The 27,463-nt window shown below is 36.6% G+C and overlaps 1 protein-coding gene across 16 annotated transcripts in view; it reads left to right on the forward strand.

Moving 5' to 3' along the window:
• Window positions 1-27,463, forward strand: part of bi (T-box transcription factor bifid) — a 208,954-nt gene that overhangs the window by 22,480 nt on the left and 159,011 nt on the right. For 6 of the 16 annotated variants that reach the window (XM_073979495.1, XM_073979499.1, XM_073979503.1 and 3 more), the window contains exon 2: window positions 23,008-24,553. In XM_073979495.1, coding sequence (XP_073835596.1) covers window positions 23,547-24,553 — 1,007 coding nt within the window. In that variant the 5' untranslated portion in view covers window positions 23,008-23,546. The remainder of the gene's footprint in view (window positions 1-23,007; window positions 24,554-27,463) is intronic. The other 10 variants (XM_073979497.1, XM_073979502.1, XM_073979509.1 and 7 more) reach the window with 2 other exon arrangements.

Consider the following 27,463-nt stretch of genomic DNA (forward strand, 5'->3'; position numbering starts at 1 on the left):
CTGAAATTTAGTATTAACCCCCTGTTTTTGTAACTATTTTTTGTTTGTTCGTCTATATTCGTAATAATTTAGACATCCATAGCTCAGCCCCCAGATTACATACGGACCTAATTTTTCTTAGCCGCGTTCCACATATAGTTAAGAAATCCTCTTTTAAAAATCAGAGCTCTACATTTGCGCTGAGGCGAGTAAATCGATCTACAAAATTTGACAGTTCGTGTGAGAAGAATAAAAACTTTTACAAAAACAGGGGGTAAGTCTCCTTCACGCGAAAGGAAACTAATTATTCCATTTTACTTTAATACAACTTGTGGTGGAGGGTATAACAAGTTCGGCCCGGCCGAACTTAACGCCGTTCTTACTTGTTTTTCGTTAAAATCGAAATTTTGATTTTGACAGTTCAGAATTTTTTTCAAAATAGGTTTTTTTTTAATTATGTTTATGTAAAAGAAATACATATGTGAAATAAATTTTTTTTCTCAAAAATTATTTTTTGTTGCACGAATGGATAACCACTTTACACAAACCGATTTGAAAATTTTTGATTTTTTTGGTAACAAATTATATCTTTTAAAAAAAAAAGCGTTCGCCACATTTTTGTGAATCTCAGAATTAAAGAAAATTAGTGAGAAACTTATTTTATATGTCAGTTTGGTTATCTCATGTGGCTCTAAAGTTTATTTTCAATACAGCGTCTTCAAAGAATTGCCCATAATTTTGATATAATCATGTTTTAAAATCATTTTGTGGATGAGGTTTTTCACCGAATCACCTTATAGCTAAGATTTTATGTAATCTTATATAGAAACTCATCACGCTATGATACATGGATTTGAGTTTATAAAAAAGTCATAACCCTAATGTACAATTAACGTTAACTTTTAATGTCACATTTATATTTTTAAAGCCTCAAAATTTATTTATTTTGCATTTTAAAATCCAACCAATAGCTAAGGAAACTTGAAGTTAGGTTTCTTAGAGTAAAATTTACAGGAAAAATATGTACATTTTTAGCACCAGTTGGGTTCAGATAATATCTGTTCTTAATGTTGAATCGCTTCAGTTTACTATCCTTCTCTTCTTTGTGTGTATTAAAACGCCTTTTTAGAATGTATTGTCCAGAGTCCAAATATATAGAAAAAATCACAGGAAGCTCCTTTATTATTGAGGATAGGCTAAGGAAGTTATTGACTAAGAAATGCTCAAGTTTTGCACGGTCAAGTAACTCAAACGCTTATGACGTCATCTAGAGGAAATTTTCAAGATTTTCTTGCATATTTGTTATCTGAGTTGTTGAGTAGTTGCTGTCAAAAACCTAACCCCGTATTTTGTCTGAAGAAATAGGGGGCATTACAATTCAGGAAGGAAACCCCCCTTCGATTGTACATGTGTATGTATTGAGAAAATGATTCCTAGGCAAGACACTAGGGTGACTTGACATAGAAAAATACTTCATATCTACAAATTTGTAAAAATGGTTGTATACATACATAGAAGTTATCAAAATCAGCCTTTGTCTTCTGGCCATTTACATTGATGAGCTGGCTTAAACCACCAGCGAAACGATCGTAGCATAGTGGTTGAGTGGTACTTCGCTAGAATTCATTTTTCAATACAAATTCCTTAAGTCATGTTAGCTCGATTAATTGAAATGCTTTATGATTTTATATATATTAGCATTTTAAAACGAGTTGCGTAGTAATTTGAACCCGTATATATCGTCTATATATGATATATAGCGTATGGAAATAATAAAGAAGTTTTAATTAATTTCGCCAACGGAAACATCTATGTAAATTCTAGTAGTTGATGTTTGATGCAAGTTTTTTTTTTAAATATTTGATCCAAATATAAAGCATATAATTTTCGTAAAAAAATATTGCACTATAGGCTATTTTAAAATCTTCTATAAATGACTTTCAGCTAATGGTAGACATATGTCCCTCTCTGCATAAGAGCATACCATAGTTTTTTTATGTTAATTGAGTAGTTTTAATAGGCAGACTGTCAATTTATTACACAAAAACTCTTCAAATACGAATGCAGAGTTGTTGTGCTCAAAACTCCGTGAGGGCAAACGTTTTTAAAATAATTTTCAGATCTGCAATCATTGGCTTTATTAGGAATATTTCTTTCTCAAAAACAGCTTTAATCTAAGCGCTCTTTTAACAATGTGTTGAATCATTGAAGGATAATGCTTTTTAAATTACGAACAACAAAAAATGCGGAAAGTTTTTGTAATTGGAATGCAGTTGAACTTCTCTATAACGAATAATTCCCTACAACATTTTTTTTTAAATAAGAAATGTATTTCCTCTACAACGTTGTAGTTTTTGGACGCTAGCAGCTACTTTTGATTCCCCTGCCAGGCAAAGTCAAAATTGTCAACGGTGGCAAAATACCCGTCAGTTACGTTGCCGGCATTTTCTGTGTATTTCAGCCATGGAAAACTTCTCTACAAGTGGGGACTTAGGACACGCCGTTCGGATTCGGCGATAAACTGTAGGTCCCATATCATTGAATTAATATAAATCGGGGTGCACCCGTTGATATGAGAGGAGTCTCCCTTGTTCCTACTGGGATGTTTGTATAACCATTATAATTATAATATCAGTAATCATACGGCCTGGGGCTCAATTCTGTTTCTATGAAAATGTGAAATGAAAAATTTTATAAAGGAAATAAATGTCAAATGAAAAAAATTATAAAGAAAATATTTTTCATTTCAAATTTTCATAGAACAAGAATATACCCGTATATGGTGGACCAACATTAATTTATTAGATATGATTTAGGTCTACAACTTAAAAATGCCGATTTTTTGGTTTAAAACTGACTTGATTGTTAACTTATTATGGACCATCATTAGCAACAATAGAACGGCACCGGTCTGTGGCAATCAGTAGAGAAACCATTTTCTGATATGTTCTTCTTGTTGGAATTGTATATTTGGAAGAACAGTGTCATGATTGAAATTTATTATTTAGGATCTTACTTTGTTCGTGTTTCATCGATTGCTCTGTTCAAACGAACATATTGTGATTGGTTAGGCCCTATATGATCACATAATCCAGCTGATAAAACAAAACGCCATTCTGATCTCATTAGGAAATTACCAAGACTCCGTGGATATTTGACTCCGGTGTTGATTTGATTGATTGTCCGGGATTTTCATATGGCTTTTCGCATAAGAGTTTATTCTAATGTATCCTTTGTGTAGCCAATATGTACAGAAAATGTATCTTTAATATTGCTGCGGCGGGTTTTATTAACTGTTGAGGAAAATGTATTGTTGCCAGGCCTGGAATTCAGTGTGTAAGGCGGGAATGCTTTTAGTATAATTGGTTATCTTTATAACAAACCTACGAATATCCCTGAAGTGACAAGGATAGAATTCTCTCATAACAATGAGCGTCGCCGATTCCATATTTAACTTAATGTTGTGTCTAAAGACAAGGTGTTTCTAAAACAGCGCACAACTCCGAATGTCGTATACGTTACAAAAGAAAGTATACGCACTGTTGACTTTTGTAATTTCTTCTGTTTAATGAAATTAAAACGCGACAAAATCGATTTGTTGTCAATGAGGGCCGTACCTAAAATTTTCTGGCCGACATTTTTGCAGAACATTTCGAAGCTGAAAAACGTCATCTTGTGGTACTTTTATAGCGGCTCTTAAAATAAAGGACGAAAAGGACATTGAAGGAAGCGAGTTAGAAGGTCGAAGTGCTCTACGAAAATAATCCTCATTCGATTTGACTGAAGACATACCATCTCAAAAATAAGCTAAAGCAACAGTGAACAAAGATATAACGCTAATTCCTGATGGTTTTTAGTGTCTCCAGCAAAATATTCATCACGCCATATCGCGAAAGTTTGACTCACGGCGAATCTGTCCTTCGGGGTTCCGTATATACTCACCAAGGGCTTTCATCTCCAATAGGAATTTTCCACCCCCCAGACTTTGAGCTCCATTTTGTTGCACAGTGTAATTCGTAATGTAAGGAATCGAAATGTTTTACTAATTGTCGAGGTTAAATGCAAATGAAATCACTTCAAGTGACCGACAGTATATTATGAGCTATTAAGATTTTCAAACTGTACACATCATTGGAATTTAGGCTGCCTGTTTTTCTGAGTTACATTTCAATAATCAGCTTATTTTTGGGAGTATAATTTATGCAGAGAACTAAAGCGTTAGAACTGATATTTCTTTCTATTCAGGCATAAGCAAATATACCATCAACGTGTTAGGGGTTACCCCATCGTTGCCGACAGGTTTTGATCGAAAATCGACAAAAATATTGTCAAATCGTCAATAAAATTTGGAAAATCGTCAAATATTGTCAATATGCTCCGAAACTAGGTTTGGGTAGTTATGGCAATGAGACTGACTACATAAGATATGAAACCCACAGCAATTAATCTAACAAAATCCCACTTAAATAATTATAAAGAACAGCTTTTAGAAAATGAGAGTTTTCCCTGTAGTTATCGAAATTGCGGTAATGCCGCAAGATAAAGCTGGTTACACATTACCAGTTTTGAATGACAGATTTTCTCAAATATCGCTTGCTTGACAGTGTGGCTGTCAATGATTGTCAGTAATCCACGTACATTTTAGTTGTTGGACAGTCGGATATTGCTAAAAAAGTTAATGAAAAGTTACATTGAAATCTTAAAGAGGGCATTAGTAGGACATTATTAGGAAGTTAATAATCGTGATTGTTTTCAAAACGAGATAGACAAAACTCACAATTTTATTTCGAAAAAAATAATTCAAGGAAGATTTTCATCTATTAACAATCCCAAACGAAAATTTTCAGCTTATATAATTCGAAGGTGATGCAAAAACCATAAAAATACCTGTATTTCAGATATTTACCTAAATATAGCCAATTTGACTAGAAATTGCTAAGACCATAAAAAAGCTCATGAAATCGAGTTTGTGTTTTCCTTAAAGTCTTTCCTGACATTTTGGTCAAAATACAGTTATCTTGTTTTATTTCATTGAATTTCGGCTTACGTGAAAAATCGTCATTTTGGACCTTAAAATAGTCAAATCGTCATTCTTCACTTTTGCGCCAAAAAATCGTCAAAATGACGATAAATCATCAAATTCGGCAACACTGCGTTATCCCCAGTTGTAGAGGTCAAAAATTATTTGATTGATTTTTTTCAAAGAAAGTTATCAAAATTTTAAGTAGGTCTTTCTTCATCTCTGAAGAGCACATCTTGACTTATGTTCGGTAATTTTGTTGTTGAAAAATATTGGAATGTTTTGTGACACAGCGTTGTGTGGGGTTTTGGATGCGCGAAAACGAATGGAACGATGAACACATATTATTGTGAGCATCTTTAGCACCTAGTCGCTCGTTACAAGGTATTTAATACGCCCACAAAAATATATGATCATCGTTCCAATCCGTTTAAAAAATCCACTTTAAAAAATTTACTGTCAAGATTTTTTTCAACCTCTTCAATGGTAACCTCTTAAGGCTGCTTAAAATCTTAATTATAAGGTGATTCGGTGAAAAACCCTCAGGTACAAAATGATTTTAAAATTTGAATTTATCAGAATTATGGGCAATTTTTTGAAGTCACTCTTAACAGATGTATAATTGAAAATAAATTTTGGAGCCAAATGAGATAACCAAACTGACCTAACATTTGTTCCTCACTAATTTTCTTTAATTCTGAAAATCATAAAAATTTCGTAAATTTTGAACAAAAAAAAAAAAAAAAAAAAAATAAATAAATAAATAAAATAAAAAAGAAGAAATCAAAATTTTTTCAAAGTGGTTTGTTCATGACCTTTTTGAATATTTGAATGGAATAAACGTTATTTTATTGCATGTTTATGTATGTCGCACGAAACCCCGTACGAAAGGAAATAAGTCATTCACTACCGTCTAAAAATGAGTTCATGTATTTCGCAAACTATCGTGCGACTGCTGTTACGTATCCTATGCGAAATACTACTAATTTGAGTGTACATTTGTACAAGTATGTTCCATAAATGAGAGCCAAATGAGAAATAAAAATAAAATCCACATATATGTACATACAAACATTGGAATATGTGTGATTTGTTTTTTTTTTGCGAAAATAATATGTGTCGGTGTTTTTAATTATTTTATTTAATTGATTTCTTCAAAATAATAAATGAAACCGCCTTTAAAACGTGTCAATAAAATTTTTATTTTGTTTCAAGAATGTGTTACATAAATTTGTTTTAAGATTTTCGGTGTTATTCGCGAGTTTACGTTCTACTCGACGACTACAAAGCAAGTGAGTGATTTTGACATTCTTTTTCTAAAAAGACAGTCGAAATACATAAACCCAAATTTACATGGAAAAGTGTACGTTTACGTGTTATTTCGTATAGCTTGTCGGTCGCATAGATTTTCGTTTCGAGGGTGTGATATTTTTCCACTTCGGAAGCGCAAGAAACCTTTCGGTCTACATACATAAACAGGGGGTTAGTTACTAGTAGGCTTACGCTTATTTATTCGAGCAACACGAAATAATTTTTGATTTTTTTTTTAATTTCATAATTTTTTTTCAAAAAATTATTTTTTTTAAATCGATTCATGCGTGAACTTTTTTTATATTTCAACGGAATAAACGTTATGTTAGTGATTCATCCGTACTACAGGTAATCATTTTTGAGAAAAAAATGTCAACAAGTAATAACCCTAACATCCACTCAATATATCGTATACTTTACAACAGCACGTATACGCACCATAAATAGTGTTATTTGTTTCAGTTTGCTTTAATAAAATTTAAGTGTAACAGAGCTTAATTTTTAGAAAACCCGGACTTAAACCCTGAAAAAAGAAAGAAAAAACAACAATCAGCAACGCCTGAGTCCTTAAGTAAATTTATGGGATGTGCAACCGTAAGAAGTACTTTGGGATTATTAACCCATTGTGTTTATTCTGCAATAGGGTGATCCAAAAAACTAATTTTTTTTATACCCTCAGCATTTATGCTAACGAGGGTATATACACTTTCATACGGGCAAAATGTGCCTCATCGAAATAATGGTTTTAGACCCCAAGTATGTTTGGACGAAATGTGTTTCAGACAATTTGGAGTCGATTGAGCAATGTCCGTCCGTCTGTCTGTCTGTCTGGCTGGAGCGCACGATAACTCTCGAACGGATGAACCGATTCGGTTCAAATTTTGGCTTTCGTAATATTTTGGCCAAACTTAGTTTAAGTTCGAAGATGGGCAATATCGGTCCACTCCTTCCGGTACCTCCCACACAAAAGTTCGAAAAAGTTCGGAAAATTTGTGCGCACGATAACTCTTGGAGGGAGTAACCGATTTGGTCCATGCTATGTCCATCGTAAAATGTGTACCAGACTTAGATAATGTTTCAATATAGACTCAATCGGCCTACTCCTTCGGGTACCTCCCACACAAAATTTTCGAAAAGTTCAGTTTAGGACCTGTTCACGAATCGCTTTGATTTTTGTTGTATGAACTTGCATTCACTGCCCCCCATATAACGGTATAAGCTTCATCAGGGGCAAGTCCATACTTCCTGAGAAAATAGCCTGAAAGGTACAAAAAAGCCCTGTGACACCGTGTGTAGTGGTTGGAGCGCAAGATAACTCTCGAACGGATCTGACGATTCGGTCCTCAATTTGGTCTTTGTAATATTTTGTGCAAACTTAGTTTAAGTTCGAACAAACAAAAGTTCAAAAATGTTCGGAAAAATTGTGCACACAATAACTCTTGATGGGAGTGACCGATTTGGTCCATACTTCAGATCAGGTTGGAACATGGACTATATTTGTCCACTCCTTCGGGTACCTCCCACACAAAATTTTGGATAAATTTACTTTAAGGCCTGATCTCGAATCACTTTGATTTTTGTTGAAGCAACTTGCATTCGCTGCCTCAATTACGGTAGCAAAAGTTTTTTCGGGGGCAAATCCATACTTCTTGAGAAAACAGCCCGAAAGTTGTAAAAAGCTCCTATGGCACCATATGTAGTGGCTTGAGGGCTCGAACCGAATATACTACCGAATAGGGTGACCCAAAAAATGAAAAAAAATGTTTTTGCATTTCCTCCCCCCTAATTTTTTCCCATTTGATCCATAAAACTTATATTAGAAATTTGATGGCATCGGTTAGCGTGCCAACCTAGCGATCTTTGTTCCCTAGTAATTTGTATGAGCAAAGACCAAAATTCTTTAAATGGCACAATTATGGTCCGATCGATGAAAAAACTTTACCAGTTCATTATAGTGGTTAGAAACCATTTCTACAAAAATAAATTGAAAATCGGATCGGATTTTGATATAGCTATGTAGGGACCAAAATACCCAAAATCGACCAAATATGCATATTGGATCCGAACCGATTTTCAAAATGTTTTGTAAAAATCGTTTTTTTAGCCACAAAGTAAAGTTTTTTCATGTATCGGACCATTCATGTATCGGACAAAGATCGCTAGGTTGACACGGTATAACGTTATAATGTTTTGTACTCCTAGCGAAGACTAAATACCAAATGTCAGTTATTCCGGTTGAATACTGTGGCTAAAACTTTCAAAATAGCGAACATCGAGAGCACCGTTCTATGGAGACTGTATAAAAACGTCGACCTGTACCAAGAAATTTCTGTTGAATAGTTTTATATCCCTAAGGAAGAGTAAATACCGAAGTTCGGTGGAATATTGGGGCCTTTGAACCTTTGAAATTTCTAAAATCAGGAGGTGCTGTTCTATGGGGGATATATAAAGACGTGGGCCTATACCAAAAAATTTCAGTTGGAAAGTTTTAAAGCACCAACGAAGACTAAAGGTCAAATTTCAGTCACTTCGGTGTTATATTGAGTTTACAACCTCCGAAATACCGAAAATCTGAAGGTACCCTTCTATGGAGGCTATATGGAAACGTAGACCGATATAGTCAATTTTCAACTTCGCAGGAGTAAGACAAACGTCTGTACCAAATTATAAAGCTCTCTTTTAAAGATTATGGTGGAGGGTAGCAAAATATATATTACCCAAGGAAACATATAATAGTACACCACCCGTGAACAGTGCAGTCATTTCCTTTACTATTTTTAAAGACGTCTGTCCTACATAAATAACAAATAAAATAAAACAATGGACTTCAGAAGCCCGCCACGACCACACATTCAAGTATTATGCTTACTATTGTATGCCCTGCGGCCACTAGATTAAAAACCACTGTGCGGCGTAATGTACATAGTACGACAGCGCTTTTTGCGATGTTACCTTTGGATAAAATACCCAGGAACTGTTAACCAAAAATTAACAAAATTAACGTAAGGTGGGTAGGCTAACCAGCGGCACCCTCGTGTCTATTTTACTTTTTTTATAATCTTTCTCACACCTTCATAAAAAGCTTCGATAGATGGCTGGAAATTTTTTCCCATACAAATAAAACTACTGTCGCCACAAATTTCCATTGAATGCTTTTATTTTTAAGGTTAAAAGCGAGTTTGGCCACCTTTAGCTAACGAATAAAAGTAACATTGCTATGACCAGCTTAATCCAATTAGATTTCTGCAAACACACATGATTTCCATCGTTGTATATAAATGTACATACATACATATGTATAGATATCATTATATGGAGTAGTAGTTGCGAGAGGGTACATCCTTACACAGACACATGATATGTTATCGCATCAGTTCATTTGAGATTGAATGTTCTTGTTTATGTGTTTTTTGTTATACACTTTTAGAACTCTTCCCTTGTAAGGGGAGTACATATTTACAAATTTACTTAGTTTTGAAATGTGTAGAAGTAGAAGAAGCAGATTTTTTGTTAACTAACTGACTGGCTTGCATTTGGATTTGCGTAGTTTTTTTTACGCACACCCAGACAGACATTCAGCAATTCATACATCCTTTAGGTACATATCGCTCATTTACTCAAAGAGTGACACTTCTCAAAAAACCTAGTTTCGAGAAAAACGCGTTTTAAGTTGGCGTTTGAAATTTGACTTCCTTAAAAAGATTATTACACACAAAAATAAAATAACTACATGTACCATATTTTGTAAACAGCTAGCCAGATATCAGTATTAATTTTCTGTGCAAAATCAAGCATGATTTGGAGTATTTCAAAAAACTTTTGTGTTGAATTATTCGAAACTCGTAGAAAATGATCTGTAATTCTTTGAGCTTTAGAGATATCGGCATGAAAATTTGACACAAGATAAAGTAGAAGTAACCCAGAAAACGCATTTTTTGAGTTATACCACTCTTTGAGTAAATGAGCGATATGTATGTGTGTACATGGAGGTGCGTATATTTACTTTTGTTGTTATATGTTTTTTACATTTCATTCTTTTGCTCCCTCTCCCCCTCTTATTTGTAAGTTTCATAATGTAGTGCTATTCTGTGGCAGTCTGCAGATTCTAGTATCCTTTGGCTGGCAAAAAACAGGAATAACAACATACTTTACAATTATCCTGGGTGGCTGGCTGTGAGTAGAGAGAGAGAGAGTTGAATTCACATTTTTACACGAATGCCAACACTCTGGACCATCACTGGCACGTTATACCTTTTGTCCAGTCCAGTGTGATGTTGACGATGGTGTGGTGGCACTGTGGCCCTAGAAGTTTATAGAAACATAGCTATCCATTATCCTAGTTGGAACTTACTGCATAGACATACATATCTATTTATGTACACATGTGTGTTAGTATGTAGTAATGGTTTTTTATATTTGTTACCACTTCTATTTTTTCCTCGACTGTTATTGTTACTGGAAATCGAGTTCAGATAGTTGTAGCAACACCATCTGGCTTTGTTTAATTAACTTTACACTCCTAAGAGTAGAGCATCGACAGCAGCAGCAGAAAAAGCCAACCAGAATGTGTGAAAAATAGAATGTATTTGCCACACATAGAGTAGCAGATAATACAAACACCCACACACACACACTCACACACTCTCTTACAAATAAACCTACATTGAGGCATTTACTACAATCCGCTTGGTATTCATGGTTATGATGTTCATATGAAAAGACATAAGACATACACACTAACATACCTTCATTGGTGTGTAATATAGACACTCGCATTTGTTTACAAATGTTTGAGCTTAAATCCTTTATGACTTTGAATATTATATGCCAATATTTCAATCGATAACTGTGGATTTGGTTCTGTTAATTCCAACAACTAAAACAACAAAACAGAGAACTAACAATGACACGAAAATAGGTTATCACTGTTAACTTCAACAGCTTCCAATGCAAATATATAAATAGTTTTATATTCTTTGTTCATAAAAAACATAAACAAAAAAAAAAAAAAAAAAAAAAAACCGACAACAATAATTTAATAAATTTCTGTTTTCTCTGAAAATGTTTCATACAATTATTTTCTGTCAATTAAATAAATAAATAATTAAGTTGAAGTGCAAAAAGACAAACAACAAAAGAAAGAAATAGTTCAACTAAATTCAGGAATGAAATAAATTGTCTTTTTCCGGCCTATATCCGCAAATAAATAAGGCAATTTTTATACGTTGTGGAATGAAGTTAGATAGAAGTAATTGTCATACATATTTTTGAAAGGGCATTATTTTCTTTGTTTTTTTTGAAAGATAAAAAATACATAATTATTCAACATTCAATACAATATGTGGGGTACATAGTACGTATACGTTGCAATATTACTTATGCGCCCCCATAATAATAAATAAAGCAATTCGAATTTCACTGTAGCGAATAATTCTCTTTGACAAATAGTTTAATAAAAATTCAATCATATCGCTCATCTCCAAAAACTCCAAATACCAACTGATCAACTGCAACTGTGTTAAAAACCAAGTTAAATAAAACACTGTAAAAATGAAATAACTACTTGGACCATCTTTTGTAAAGAGCTAGCCAGGTATCAATGCTAAATTTCTGACATGATTTGAACTGTTTAAAAACTTCAAAAATATTATTGACTTATGTCAAACTTCTAGAAATCAAGCTGTAACTCGTTGAGTTTTAGAGATATCAATATGAAAATTTGACACAAGACAAAGTAGAAGTCGTAGTTGCTCTTTGAGTAAATGAGACATATGATCATCATCGCCTTAACAGGCAAACATACAAAATATATATTCTCACACAGAAATTAAGAAACCTCGGAAGGTCTCATGTTTTTTCGTGTATTATTTCAGTTATCAAGTTCCTCTGACATCTGTTCCATCTGGTACAACATGGGTGGCTAACGATAAGTTGAGAACATTTGTTAAATACTCAACTCCAGGTTCATCCAGCTGCTGAAGCATTACCATCGATATTCGGTGCGGGCCCAACGCTATGGATGATTTAGCCTTTCGGATGGCATCTGCGACATCGCCCATCGTAAATTGTGGTGGTACCTTCTCGGCTGGAAGAGCTCTTCTTATACGGCGTAGCACACTTCTCTTCGCCCTATCACTCTCGGGGTGCTCTATGAACTGCCGGTTAAAATAACACGCGCACTTCTTTGGGTCAGTTACTGTCACGCCGTTGAAAGTAACAGCCGTTCTGTCATCCTTCTTTTCCGGACTCGAGAGTGATTTAACCGTTGCCCACAAGTTACTTATTCCTGCACCAATGTTGCATTGCTTCAAATGGTCTAGCCACTTTTTCCGCTTATGTTCGCCTACAAGCCTGTTGACTTCAAGAGTAAGTTCTCTAACTCTTGGGTCTTCGGGGTTCGTACGACGAAGCTCATCACGTTCATTTGCTAGTCTCGTCGCCTCTGCTGGGAAATTTGGTCTTATTTCGGGTATTCGACCAGCAGGTATGTAGCGAGTGGCTGCTTTAGTGATGATGTCTCGGAAAGTTCTCTCAGCTACCCGAGGGTCTGAGGGGGTGGGCAATTGTCTGAAGCGGTGATTGGCAAATTCTCTGAAACCTTGCCAATTAGCTTTCCCATGGTTCAGGAAAGTACGGCGTTCAGAGATTATGAAGTCGGGAGGTCTGTTTACGGAGTCGATGATAGGGAGGTGGCCCGAACTAAGGCAAATGACGGATTGCCAGGATACGTCATTTATCAGACCTGGTGCCACAATGGTGATATCTGGCGAGCTGTGGCAGTTTCCTCTAACCCTCGTAGGAGCGTCTTCATTCACCGCGCAAAACGTGGAGCTATCGATTTTCTCTGCCAGCGCTGTAACCCTCTGGCCATTACCTAGGACGGAATGCCAAAGCTCATGATGAGCATTGAAGTCCCCTAGCACCAGACGGTTATCGCCCTCTAAAAGCAAACTAATATTGCCGGACACAGCTATTCATCGGCGGAATGTACACATTAAGCAGCTCTACCTCGGCCGTACCACACTTTACTGCTACCCCCATACACTCCATGTATGGGTCACTAGAGCCAAGCTCAAGGGAGATAGATCTGTACTGGACAGGCTGGTGTATTAGGAAGGCAAGTCCTCCTCCTCGGCTTCTTGTGCGAACCTTCCGCATAACGTTGCAACCATCACAACGTTAGCTACAGGTGGCGGTGAGCTTTGTTTCTTGGATCGCGGCGACCATGATGTTTTTCCGACTCATAAAGTCCACAATTTCACTGACCTTATTGCGGAGACCGTTGCAATTGAATTGCAGGAATGATGCATTTCCGGGCAGTTGAACAACAACATGTGGTGTTAGATGCTGCATCTGCTGTTGTTGTTGGGGAGACTGCGGGGCTGTCTCGTATTCCGACGAGGACGAATAGTCGGACGACGACGTAAAAGACGCACTGGGTGATGCGCTGACGCAGCAAGCCTATCGCTGTAATCGTGTATGTTCTGTAAATGTTCGTGTATGTTCTACTTTATCTTCTTTCACCGGCTTTGATGTGACAGTGTTCGATTTCTGTGCTAGGGGCATCACTTGACTATCGACAATAATTCCTACTTAGCTTGATTACAAGCCCCCTTTGAGTACCTCCTCTTGAAAAACTCTGAAGTCCTCGGATAGCTTTGTGGATTTTGCTATGTTTCTTCTTCCTAGAAGAAATTCATCTTTGAGCCGCCTGTGTATACCATGATGTCGTGACGTGGTGATCCCTTACGCCATTCCTTCCTGCCTCGAAATTTAACTACAAAAGTTTGATCAAAGGTCAGCAAAGAAGTGCAGTAATCAGTATTAATTGCTATCTCTCCCCGTAGTTTGTGAAGTACGCAGTCATGTCCGTTTGCTCTAGCTCTCCACGTTCCTAGAGCACACAGCCTTGCAGCATTACAAACCGCAATTCCTTGGACGTGTATATCTATTGGCTGAATATGCATAATTATGTTGAGGGATTCAGCCGGACAAGACCGCATTGTCCCCGTCATCCAATGCATGTGGATCTTTGGAAGTTATATAGTATTTTCCGTATTGTTTAACTTTCTAACTGTTGGCCACTAGAGTTGGTTAGTATCGGAACTACCTAGTTCCTCCACCTAAAAACGAGATTATTTAAGTGTCAAATCCTAAAAACAGAACTATGTAAACGGGAGAAAACACAAAAGAAAGGTAAATTGAAAAAATTATTTATTTATAACGGTCTGGGAATTATTTAAAAGAACAGAAAAACGGACATTGTATCGGTGTCAGAACTATTTGGAACTAGATTTGCTCAACTCTATTGGCCACCATACCAGTGCTCATCTATATCTGAGTATTGGTCATATTACACTGTGCAACATTTTTAAGGTGATCTTGTGCAAACAATTCGAACTGAGGATTTTTTGAAAGTGCAGACCCAAACGACAAGAAACCCTAGTTGGCTTTTGTTGTGTCAGATCCAGCTCGGATTTTATGGTCCCATCTAAACATGGTTAAATATTGAGTTTTAAAAAAAATCGGGGCTATATCTCTGAAACCAATGCGAATCTTCTTCTGACCTCTGAAGCAAATTTGTAGATAAAGACAAGAATAAAATATTTGGAGAAATAATGAACTCGAAAAACTACATTTATTGCCTCAAATTTCAAAATATATACAAAAATTCCACAACTTTTATACATTTCGCACCGTATCTCCAAAACCGTTAATTTTTTCGGAATATTTTCTTTTGGAAAAATATTCCCTGGAATGTAATACACAACTCTTCAGAACATGTCATTGTTGTAAAATGCCTCTATGCCATTGTTTTCAGTACATTTTTCAACGACGGTTTAATAAAAATTTCAACAATGCAGTGAAATCCGAAATGCGAGGATAAGCTGTTGGTGTGAACTGTGTTTGAAATACGTGTTCTAAAAGTATGATGCAAAATACCGCTGAAACACCATGAAGTAAGCATGTTAGAGTCTCAGAATGTTCTAAAGAATTGTTGAGAACTTTATTTGGAAGATTTTTGCAAAAGGTTACTTGGTTCAACTCCCAATAGTTTAGCCGATACTGACCAGAATTTCAGCAATTATGTAAAATATTCCATATTTTATAGATTTTGATGCCCTATATGGAGTTTTTCTTATGTGGTTTTTTCAAAAGATAAGTTCTACTAGTTTAGGGCTACAATATTGCTAAAGACAGCAAGGTCAAATTCCTATTCGTTTCTGAGATAAAGGCCTGATAAATGCAAAACAGTGTAGATTTAGCCCGGTTTATATGAGGCCATAAATCCGAACTGGATCTGACAGGACAAAACCTTCTAGGGTTTTTGTAGTCTAAATATGTACTTTCAAAAAATAAACACTAGAAGTTGTTTGCATTTTCGGTGCTGCATAGTGTAAGTAATGCACAACTATTTATGAAAGAGTTTAATTTTGCGTATACGACATATTGTAAAGTATACGCCACGACGATTTGCTAATGTAGTACATTTGATTCTAAGAGACACAGTTTTTCTCTGCATTTAACGTTACAAAATAAAATAAGAAATTGATTTATTTATGCAAGACCATGGAATTGGTACATCAGAACCCCTGCATATTTTTCACGTTTTGTATCATAGTGTTATTTTTCGAGTTATCGTGGTCATTGGCCAAAATTAAACAAATTAAAGTCTACTTTTTGCTGCCAAATGTGTTCATATCTACTCTTAAGATGTTAAATTTCTGCAAAATAAAATTGTTATGGAGTATTTTTTACCGTAATTTTTGAATAGTATCAAAAAGGTTGGATTTCGAGGTGAATTCAGTGAATTCGGAATTCAGGATTTCGAGGTGAAACTAAAATATTAGTATCAAACTAAATGAACTCTATATTGACCATACTTAATTCGAATACTGAATTTATGAAATATTTATTTATGAAATTTTTTGCAGTGTTGTGCTTGTATTTTTCTTTTTTGGATTCATTATTGAATACGTGTGTTGTCTTAAGGAATTTTTAATGTCATTTCTTCAGTATAATTAAATTTCTAGTAAAGTTTTAGTTATGTTCCCCCTCTTTTTCCCCAACGAAATTTTCTTTAAAAGATCAGTAGTACTTTAAAATTCTATTTTCAAAATATTACCTGCCAGTTTTCGCCTTTTTGGAACTTGTTCCCAAAATACTAAGGATGCCTTTCAGGATGTTTTTGTTATTTTTCACATGTGCAGGTGAAACATTTCAGCTTTTTAAATACATAGAAAAGAAAATGTACAGTACAGTTATATGAAGGTTACTTCCAAATGTGGACTTCAACGTGAAATTCCGAAAATTCAGCCATTTTTATTGAATATTACGGCTAGATCCCTAAAAACCCCGACAATTGGGCGCTACCGATTTATTGCGACAGGGTGGACCCACATTTATCTATCATTTCGGCAATTTCGAATAAATAATTTTTATAAAACCTTCAAAATTCCCTATCAAAAGGAGGACCCAATTCGAAATTTTTTGCTAGAAGGTTTTCTACAACTAGGGAAAATCGATTGCCAAGTTTTAGCCTATTTCATTGAAATATGTGGTCAAGTCCCTCAAAATGCCAGATATCAAGGGATACCGTTCTAATTGTCTGAAACGGATTTCGTCCAAACATACTTGGGGTGGCACATTTTGTCCGTATGAAAGGGTATACGCCCTCGTTAGGTATAGCCCTAAAGTTGAAAGTTGAAATGTTTTGCTTTTTATACCCTCAGCATTTACCTTTCATACGGACAAAATGTGCCTCGTCGAAATAATGGTTTTAGACCCCAAGTATGTTTGGACAACTTGGAGTCGATTTAGCAATGCCCGTCCATCTGTCTGGCTGGTGCGCACGATAACTCTCGAACGGATGAACAGATAGTTTAAGTCGGTCCACTCTTTTAGGTACCTCCACCACAAACATTTGAAAATGTTCCGAAAATTTTTGCGCACGATTTTTGCGCGCGATTTGTTCCATACTTTAAACATCGTAAAATGTCTACCAGATTTAGATGAGGTCCCAATATGGACTCTGTCGGTCCACGCTTTCGGTTACTTCCCACACAAAACTTCGGAAAAGTTCAGTTTAGTACCTGCTCTCGAATCGCTTCTATTTTGTAACAAATTGTATCTACTGACCTCCATACGACGGTATAAGTTTCATTAGGGACAAGTCTATACTTCCTGAGAAAATAGCCTGGAAGTTTCAAAAAACCCTAGGAAACCGTGTGTAGTGGTTGGAGCGCAAGATAACTCTCAAACGGATCTGCCAATTTGGTCCAAAATATGGGGTTCGTAATATTTTGTCCAAACTTTGTTTATGTTCGAAGATAAGCCAAATCGGTCCACTCCTTCAGGTACCTCCCCCACAAAAGTTCAAAAATATTCGGAAAAATTGTGCGCACGATAACTCTTGAAGGGAGTGACCGATGTAATCCATACTTTGCACATCCTAATATAACTACCAGATATAGATGAGGTTCGAATATGGACTATATTTGTCCACTCCTTCGGGTAAGTCCCACACAAAATTTCGGATAATTTCACTTTAAAACCTGCTCTCGGATCACTTTAATTTTTCTAGAAACAATTTGCATTCGCTGCTTCAAATACGACGGTAAAAGTTTTTTTCATGGGCAAGTACATACTTCTTGAGAAAACAGCCCTTAAGGTGTAGAAACCCCCGCACAGTGGTCCCAATTGTATGGAAAGGAGTGCCAAAAATAGTTCTAATCGAGTTAACGCCTCAAAATTTTAAACACAGTTTTATAACGAGCCCAAAAGGGAGACAAAATAAATTTAATGGATGTAGGTCCACATTTGGGTTTAGCCCCCATATAAAGGTACCCCCCAATTTTTTATATTTTGACGATTTTAGCCAAATTTTCTAGTCGATTTGGCAGTAATTTTTCATTTTGTGTTCTGAGGGAAGATCATACATCCGTGCAAAAAATGTTCAATATAGGTTCAAGTTTAGGTATAGCTCCCATATAAACGTACCTCCCGATATTCGGTATTTTGATGATTTTAGCTAAATTTTCCAACCGATTTGGCTGTAATTTTGCATTTTAAGTTTTGAGGGAACACCATATCTACTTGCAAAAAATGTTCAATATAGGTCCACGTTTCGGTGTAGCTCCCATATAATCGTTCCTCCCGATTTTCGGAATTTTGGCGAATTTACAGGCGTGGTGTAAGGGGAATAACTTACAGGGTGGCAGATGGTGGCAGCTGGATTTCTTTTTATCGTAAACTAGAGACTTTTCCCTGTATTTTAAAAGAAATATGGACTTGCCCTTACGGGGCCAACATTAGTAAAACCCAACATAAATGTAATGTGTGATCTTTTTTCGTTTCTAAGGTACCACATACAAATCTCAACTTCTTCGACTTAACTTGACAAATTACCGCTGTAAATTGGCAAAAATAATACTGAATAATAACAATTTAATGTGTTTAGAGAATATTAATTTTAATCGCAATCAAATTTGTCTACGTAAATTTTTCGATTTTTGTCCACGGGCGGTACCACAGTGCCCCTATGTCACCATATGTATGTAGTGGCTGGGGAGCACGAAAACTGGCCCAAAATTTGGTATGGACGATATCTCTTTAATGGGGCAACCAACTTACCTTCTAAAATGGGCCCATATCGGTCCTCTCCAGAGATACCTCCCCCACAAAACTTCAACATTTGTGTCTAAGTGCAGTTTAGGGTCTGGTCGAAGATCATTTGGAAATGTATACATGCTAAATGTATACGCGATATCTATCGAAAATATATGACTCCCAAACTAAGATCCACTTCCATAATAGACTATGTCGGTCCATTTCTTTAAGTACCTCCCCGGCAACACTTTTGAACTTTATTCCTAATTCACATTTTTGCCATTTCATGCGCCCATAATTTTGAAAACCCCTAAATAGAAAAGTTTTATTGGAAAAAAAGTGTTTCAATTTATATAGGCTGAGGGTATATCTCTGTTGGCAAAGCCGACTGATACTTTTTTACTTTTTTTCATATTTCATTTTTGTCGGCAAATTCCAAAAAGGGCCACAAAATCCGTTATCCGTAGATTCGATATTGTCAACAGATGGACGTTATAATTCACACAGGCTGATGGTATATATCTGTCGGCAAAGTCTGCTGATACTTTTTTACTTGTTATTATTGTTATTTTTTGTGTAGCTAAACTAAACTTGACTGAAATTTTCGTATATTTTTTCGCTCTTCCCATAAAAGTTCGACCTCAGTGCATTGATATACTTGTATAACTTCATATGATCAACATGCCTTTCCGTTTTCCTATGCCTAAAATGTTCTGGTCTTTATCAATATTATCTACAAGACACATAGTATTTGTGTATGTATGTATGTAGATATATCAGATGATATTTGGGGCGTGAATAGTTTGGCAGATCTTGGCATTTCACACATGACGATGATGGGTGTAAGTTATCCCCCTCTCCCCCTCCAACACAACAACAAAAAAGAAGGGAACAAATATTTTAATCTAACATTAAAAACACACACGGACGAGAGATGTCTAATGCGACAAATGAACACGAACAGCTATTAGCAGCTAGCAGCAGTTCAATGAGCCTACACAGCTACCCATTGGCATGGTGTTACTCCCACCCACCTACTACCCAGGTAACTAAAATAAAGTCAAAGTGTGTGGCATGACATGGCTGGTTGGTTGGATGACTGGCTGGATGGTATGGTGTGGTGAGTTTATTGCACTTGTGTTCATTAATCGTGATTAACAGACTTTGTTGTTGTTCCCCCTTTTTTAGAAGGATTTTGGCAATGGTGTGGTGATATGTTGCAGTTTTTTTGCTGCTGAGTTCTCCTTTTTTATTATTTTTGCCCATGAATGAATTCTAGTTGGAGAGCATAGCAAATGTATGTGTGTGTGTTGCAGACTCTTGCCTGTGTATAGTAGTGTGTTCGGTGTTTTGTTGTGCTCACGTTAGGTTTTGTGTAAAATGCCGCGCGTAAATTGACACTAGTCTATGGCATTAATTGCCTTTTTTTGTGCTGCAAAAAAAAAAGCCAAAGCAATAAGTCCAAGCAGCCAACCAGCCATTCTCCTCCTCCTGCTTATATTGTGTCGTATATGATTGCAACCAGTTTCAGTTAACCTTTTTTCCGTCTTGTTGTTGTATGAAGTTTTTTTTTTTTTGTTGCCTTGGTGTGTTTGTGTGAATGTGTTAAATGGCGCGGCGTTGTTGTTCCCGCGCCTTTTATTGGTCAAAGAATCTAAATCATCACACCATTTTGAGTGTGCTTTGCTTGCTTACATCTTCTTTTTTTCTTTGTTGTTTGGTGCTGCTGCTGTTTGGTGTTGTTGTTGTTATTTTTACGCTGTTTTTAGTTGTGCTTTGTTTACTTTTTATATTTCTGCTGGTGGCCTTTGTTGGGCAAAAAAAAAAGATATGGTGAGTGAAGTGAGGTTAGGCTGCTGCTTGAAAACTAAAAGGAGAGCAATCACTTGTGGGTGCATGTGTGTGTGTGCATAATGGTGGAGAGTTGGCCTGGCGTGTGTGTGGTGTTGATGTCGCATTTGTCCCTTTCGCTCCAATGAGTTTTATAGGGTTATAAAGAGCAAACAGAGTCATGCTACCCAAAACGCCATGTAGCGGTGTCAACTTTTGAGTAAGCAAGTGTGTGTGTATGTGTGTTGTGTCTTTTTGTCTCAGCTCTTTATGAGAAATGCTTTTTGTTCCTGTTGTTGTTGTTGTTATTGCATGTGAGGGGAGCCAAAATGTGTCGTCGCCAAGTAAGCAAAGCAAGTTATCTCTGTGTGTTTGCTGAGAGTCTCCTCTTCTGGGCTTGAGTATGTTTTCCAGCCGTCGCCTGGGTCTGAGTGTGTGTGTTTGTCTGCTGCTGTATTTGTGGTAAAACATGTCACACAATCTTTCTCACAGATTAGGGATTTGGCTCACACACTTTAGGTGTCGGTATTGGTGTTGATGTCGTCGTTGCCGTCGCCAATGTTACGCTGTGATATGTCTCGGCTTAAGTTAAACGTGGCTGAGTGTGTGTGTGTGGGTTTGTGTGTGAATTAGAGGGTTTGCCATTTGTTTGCATGGCTGTATGTGTTGTGTGTGTGTGTGTGGAACACAAGTTTTCTTTTGTGTACATTTACGCTTATTAGAAAGTTACGTCTTGTTCTTTCGCTCTTATGGAATTGTCACATAAGTTGTTCATTCTCCATTTGTTTGCTGTGGATCCAATCCATGCCATTCGTTAGGTTTTAGCAGCAAAAGTGTCGCCTTTTCAGTCGCTCCCACAACACAACACATGGATGGCATGGCAAAGACATTGTCGTCGTTCGTTGGTCGTCCGTCACCACACAGAGATTAAGAAAGAGAAAAAATTGCTCGATTTTTTTCTTGTTGTTTCTCTGAAGGTGGGGTGGGGTGGTGGGTTGGTGGAGATTTTGTCATCTTCTTCAAGCGACGACAAAAGGTGACAATGTTTACTGGCACTGTTGGGGAGAACAGTTGGAGCTGGCCAGGGATTTTCTCTGTCTCTGCCTTGGATGTGACAAAAATCCTTGTTATCTCCAGCACTCAAGGAATAATGTGGTCTATTGTCCCTTCTAATCCCAAGAAGATGAGTGGGGAGGTGTATGCTCCCCTCTCCTAGGTTCCTTGTTAAAAGACAAACAGTCGCTAGGTATAACACGTTAAACAAATAAAGCTGTCTCGTTTACACTTAGGCTGGCTCTTTTCCCGAGAAGTGGAAATATGTCTTGTCATTTTAAGTGTGAGAAGTTGTCACCCTGACAAAAAACTTGTAGTTTTTTTGCTGTTGTTGTGTGGAGAAGAAGAAGAAGAATTCTGGTTTCTTGTCTTGTCTCGAGTTTTTTGCAAGTTTTGTTTTTTCATACTCTTGTTGTTGCTGTTTAGAGAGCATTCCTGCCTTAATAAAGTGTGTGTGTGTCCGTATGTATCTGTGTGTGTTATGTGTTGGTAATAATGTTTTCACTTATTGTCACCTGAATAGTGATATAAGTCTATCTCTTTTTCACGCCCCAGCAAAACTAGTCAACATTTGTATTTACCCCTCACTGCCCTGCCGGAAAATCACTCCGCCAGAAAGGTGGTTTGAAAACAATTCTAGTTCAAATCCCCTAGGTTTTTTAATGTTCAACATTTTTTGCTGACCGTCTATCTTGTATTTGTGATTTTTAGTTCAATTTTTGTCAACCAAAAGCTGTCATTTACTCTCACATTATTAACTCTCGTTGCTCACTCACTAATTTTGGCTTCCTCTCTCTCAAAAATAATTATCTCTCTGCCTTGAACACACAAACTCACTCGTGTTTTTTCCACAATGAGTGATTCTGAGTTCCAATTGGAAAACCAAAACCCTTAACAAACCGGTTACTCTCTGCCTCTCAATTGCTCTCCCATGATGTTCAAAAATCTCCTCTCCTTGTATTGTTTGGAACAGCATGGAGTGGTTTCTAACCTCTCTGTGTGTGTTGCTGTTTCCCTTCTGTTGGTGTGTGAGTGTCATACGTCGCACCTCTGGGGGTTGCACTACTCGGATTTGTGTGTGTATTTCCAGTTTGCAAGCGACCGGCGTTAAGCTCGTATCGGTGGTGTACAACACATTTACGACGTAGTATTTGTTGTTCTTTTATTTTTTACATTAAATGGAATTTCGTGTTGTTAATTTACAGCCTACGACGGTGGGGTTATCAGCAACAACAACAAGCTAAAAGGGTTCTGGCCTTAGTTAAACAACAACAAGAAAAAAGCTAAGAAATCGACAACAACAGCCAGTTATACCTACGAATTTGACTAAACAAAACGCCAAAAAGAAAGCAAAAAATTCTATGTAAATGTGATTACAACAAAAAAAATCATCATCATCAACAACAACAAAAATAAAAGAAACGAAAATTCTATTGTGATTTATTTTAAGCAAAACAAAACATACAAAACAACAACAAAAAAGTGAAGAAAAAATACAACAAAAATTACATTAAAAATTTCTCCACCAAGAAGAAAAGTGTAACAACAAATTTTGTGCAATTTTTATAAATATTAACAAAGAAACAACAACAAAAAAGCAATTTAAATAAATAAAAAATCAACATCTCAAGTGACTCCTCAGAGTATTTGTTCGTGTGTTTGTGTGCAAAGCGTCCGTGCGCTTCTGTTCCTTTCGTATCGATTGATTTTTCATTCCTAGTTCTTGGCCAACGAATGTAATGTAATGAGATACGATACCCAGGAGTTGCTTCATCAGTCAGCTGAAGATCCATTCGCCAGGTTCGCAAATGGTATGGCATATCACCCATTTCTGCAATTGTCTCGACCCACTGACTTCAGCGTTTCCTCGCTGTTGACGGCGGGAAATCAAACGACAACGCAGTCGGCCGTATCCGCCGACTCCAGTGGCACTTCGTCCTCGTCGTCGTCCGTCCTGCCACCAGCCACCACCTCACCGCCAAGGCATTTGGCAAACGCCCAACAGCAACAAGCCCATCACTTGGCCGGTATCGGTGGTGGCCAGTCATCGCCAGTTGGTGGCCAACAACCGCCTCAGCTATCGCCTGGACAAGAATCTCACAACAACAACAACAATAACAACAACGAATCTTCTAGCTGTACATTATCCTCGAGGAATCCACAATTATTGAACTGTTCCAACGATAGCACCAACAGCAGTGAGGCCACACAACCATCACGACCGGCCAATAACAACAATTTGCCGTCGGCTTTATTGAGTGCCTCACATTCAGCTGCGGCAGTGGCAGCTGCTGCAGCGGCTGCTGGTCACACCATACCACCGCATTCATCCCCGCAAGCTCAAGCGGCAGCGGCGCCGCCTCCCACACATCCTCATCATTCTCCAGTACCTGGTCATTTAGGAGCCCATTTGCCTCAACAGCCACCGTATTTTCCAGCAGCTGCACTGGCCGCCTTAGCCGGTAGTCCTGCGGGTCCCCATCCGGGTCTGTATCCAGGACCATTACGTTTTCCACCACATCATCCGCATCATCATCATCATCCCTTGGGTACGGCGTACACGACGGCGGAAGACGTTGTTCTAGCCTCAGCGGTGGCACATCAATTACATCCGGCCATGCGTCCCCTACGTGCTTTACAGCCCGAAGAAGATGGTGTGGTTGATGATCCCAAGGTGACGTTGGAGGGAAAAGAGCTGTGGGAGAAATTTCATAAACTTGGCACGGAAATGGTCATAACGAAAAGTGGAAGGTAAGTTCATAAAATACGAAAAAACAAAAATTATGGAATATAAAATGCAAGGAAAGGGAATAAATGTGATGCAGTTACCGTCGGCATAAGGAAGCGGTAGGGAAAGTGTTATAAAGAAAGGATTAAATGTGAAGGGAAATTTGGTGAAAAAAGTGCTAGAAAGTGTTGCGTAAAAAGTGTTTTCAAGGAAAATGTTAAAAAGATTTCTTGTGTGAGGAAGATTACTTGAGGACTCAGGAAAACGATGACAGATTTTTAAAGGACAACAATTGGGATATACGTACATATGTTTGTTAAGGACGTGATATAAAGTGTTTCAAAATTGCTTTACACATACTAATATATTATGAAAGTTGTGAACATGAAGAATATTTTTTGAGAAGTCAGAAAAAAGAGTGGTTTATAATTGTGATGAGGATACCAAGTTTATAAACGCTCTCTCTTAAAGGTTCAAATAGAATATTAAACAGATTAGTAATTCCAGCACCATTTATGAATCTTTAATATAAAGATATTAAGGAAGTGTCTGCAGTATTGAAAAATCTGAATCTTCCGAATGCGAATACGTTTTCAAGCTTTGAAGCTCGTTTTTTCCAATTTTTTGCAATCGATTTTTGGTGAGTAAACCATCTTCAATAGTGGTATTAGATGCAAAATATTTTAAAAATTTCCAATAATTTCGAAATTGCTTTCTTAGAGAATTTTATAAATTTGTCAACATATTAAAGTCCTGCAAGAATTTTCTTACATATACTGGAACAGAGCATATATATATATATTTTTAAACCCTTTAGAATTTTCTGAATAAATAGAATTCTTCAATATGAAGTTTTTTATTAAGTTCATAAAGTAATTTTTATGCTCTGTTTCACTAAGACGATTATAATACTAATTCGTTCAAACTACTACCTAAGTTATGTTTTTGAAAAAATATTTGATCATTTATGTTTTGAATCAAATGAAAATTTTCTACAACAACAGGAGTTTGGTAGTAATTCGAACGAATTTGAATTTTACAGGCATGTCACAGAAACGAATTCCGATCGAAAGTGGAATTGATTCCGTATTTAGCTTCTTCAGAAAACGAAAAACGAAGAATTTTTCGGAATGAAACCACTTTTGATTTTGCAAACGGAATTGTATTTTTATTTTGTTTAAATCTGCCACTTTAAAACGCTCTAAAAACACTTAGAAATAATTAAAATGTTGCTTTATTAACAAACTTTCATTTAATTTCGCATTTTAAATAAATAATTAAGTTTTTTGACTTCACAAAATCGATCGGAATCTAAAGAAGCTAAGGCAAAAACGATCGAAATGAAATTTCGGAATTGCAACCATTCCGATCGGAATCTGTGACATGCCTGTTAGTTCGAATTATCTTAGTCTTGTGCCAGACTATGAACATTTTCATAAAAATGTTTTGAGCTTATGGGTAAGAAGGGAGAAAGGGAGCTCCTTCACCTCCGCTCTCTCCTAAAAGCTAAAATATTTTCATGTGTTATTTTCAGTGTCTGGCACAAGAATTAGAGAAACAGACCATTAGTATTTGTGTATCTTCAAAAAATGTGTTATAAAAATATTCAATATTTCTCAGATGTTTTGGGTATTATAGGTTCACTAACCTAATCAATGGAAAAAAGAAGTTTGAAGGGCCATGGATATTTTGGAGATACGTAATTTCTAAAAATATATTCAATAACACATTATTTGGATTTTTTGCAAAGTGGATCCAAACAGCCTTTTCCAATTTGCAGACCTGCAAAAAATTATTTTGATACTAATCATGGAAATTAAGACATGAAAAATTGATCAGAATTATCTCCTTGTATTGCCTGAACTTCAAAGTTTTTATTTTAAGATAAGTCTTCCAAGAATTTTTTTACGTGTTTGAGAAACGCTTGCGGGAAATGCATGAGGTGGGCAATAACCGAAAGTATATCTATGGAACAAGTTCTAAAATGATGTAGAAAAATCGTTTCTAGATAGATACGAACCTATGAGAGTTGGACAGTCAGATGTACCCCCAGCCTCTGACCAAAAACAAAAGTTTTTTTTGGACTTACTCCGGAAAAAATTTATCGTTGTAATAGGTACCAATAAAACAACCATTTTGCAAAAAAAAAAAAAAAAAAATCAAATAGATCCCAGGCGAGTCCTCAAACTGCACCTTTCCCAAATTTTTTTGTGGGAGTTACCCCAAGGACATCGGTTCCTCCCTTAGTCAATATTCCAACCAGATACATGACTGGATGAAATAATACAATGTGCAAAGTATCGACCAATCCGAAACTTCCTGCGAGATATATCTTGTGGATTTGCCATTTTAGTTGGTGCAGTCCGGGTTTCTTTGAGCTTTTAGGCCATTATCTCAGGAAGTATGGATTCGTCACCGAAAAGAAAATTGTGCCACCGTAAAGAGGGCCGTAAGCACAACCAGCTTAAACTTCACTTTTTCCAAATTTCGTGTTGGATGTGCCCGAAGGAGTGGGCCTATATAGTCCATATTCAAATCCGATGTGCAAAGTTTGGACCAAATCGATTGCTCCCTTCGAGAGTTATCGTTCACACCACATTACAGAAAAATTTTGAACTTTTGTGGTGAAAGTACCCGAAGGACCAATATGGACCATCTGTGAACTTAAACTAAGTTTGGAAAAAATATTACGATATCCGTTATTGTGCGCACCATCCAGCCGGATATAAAATCTAAATCAACTCCAAATTGTCTGAAACGGATTTCGTCCAAACATACTTGGGGTCTAAAACCAATATTTCGATGAGGCACATTTTTGGTTGTAGCAAAGTGTATATACCGTCTTTAGTCTAAAGGCTGAGGGTATAAAAATGGAGGACAGTTTTTGAAGATCAATAATTTGGCCATTGGTCGGGCTTATACCTTCGACAGAT

The sequence above is a fragment of the Musca autumnalis genome, unplaced genomic scaffold (assembly GCF_047663935.1).
Source record: "Musca autumnalis isolate F117 unplaced genomic scaffold, ASM4766393v1 scaffold_3, whole genome shotgun sequence".
Taxonomy (NCBI): domain Eukaryota; kingdom Metazoa; phylum Arthropoda; class Insecta; order Diptera; family Muscidae; genus Musca; species Musca autumnalis.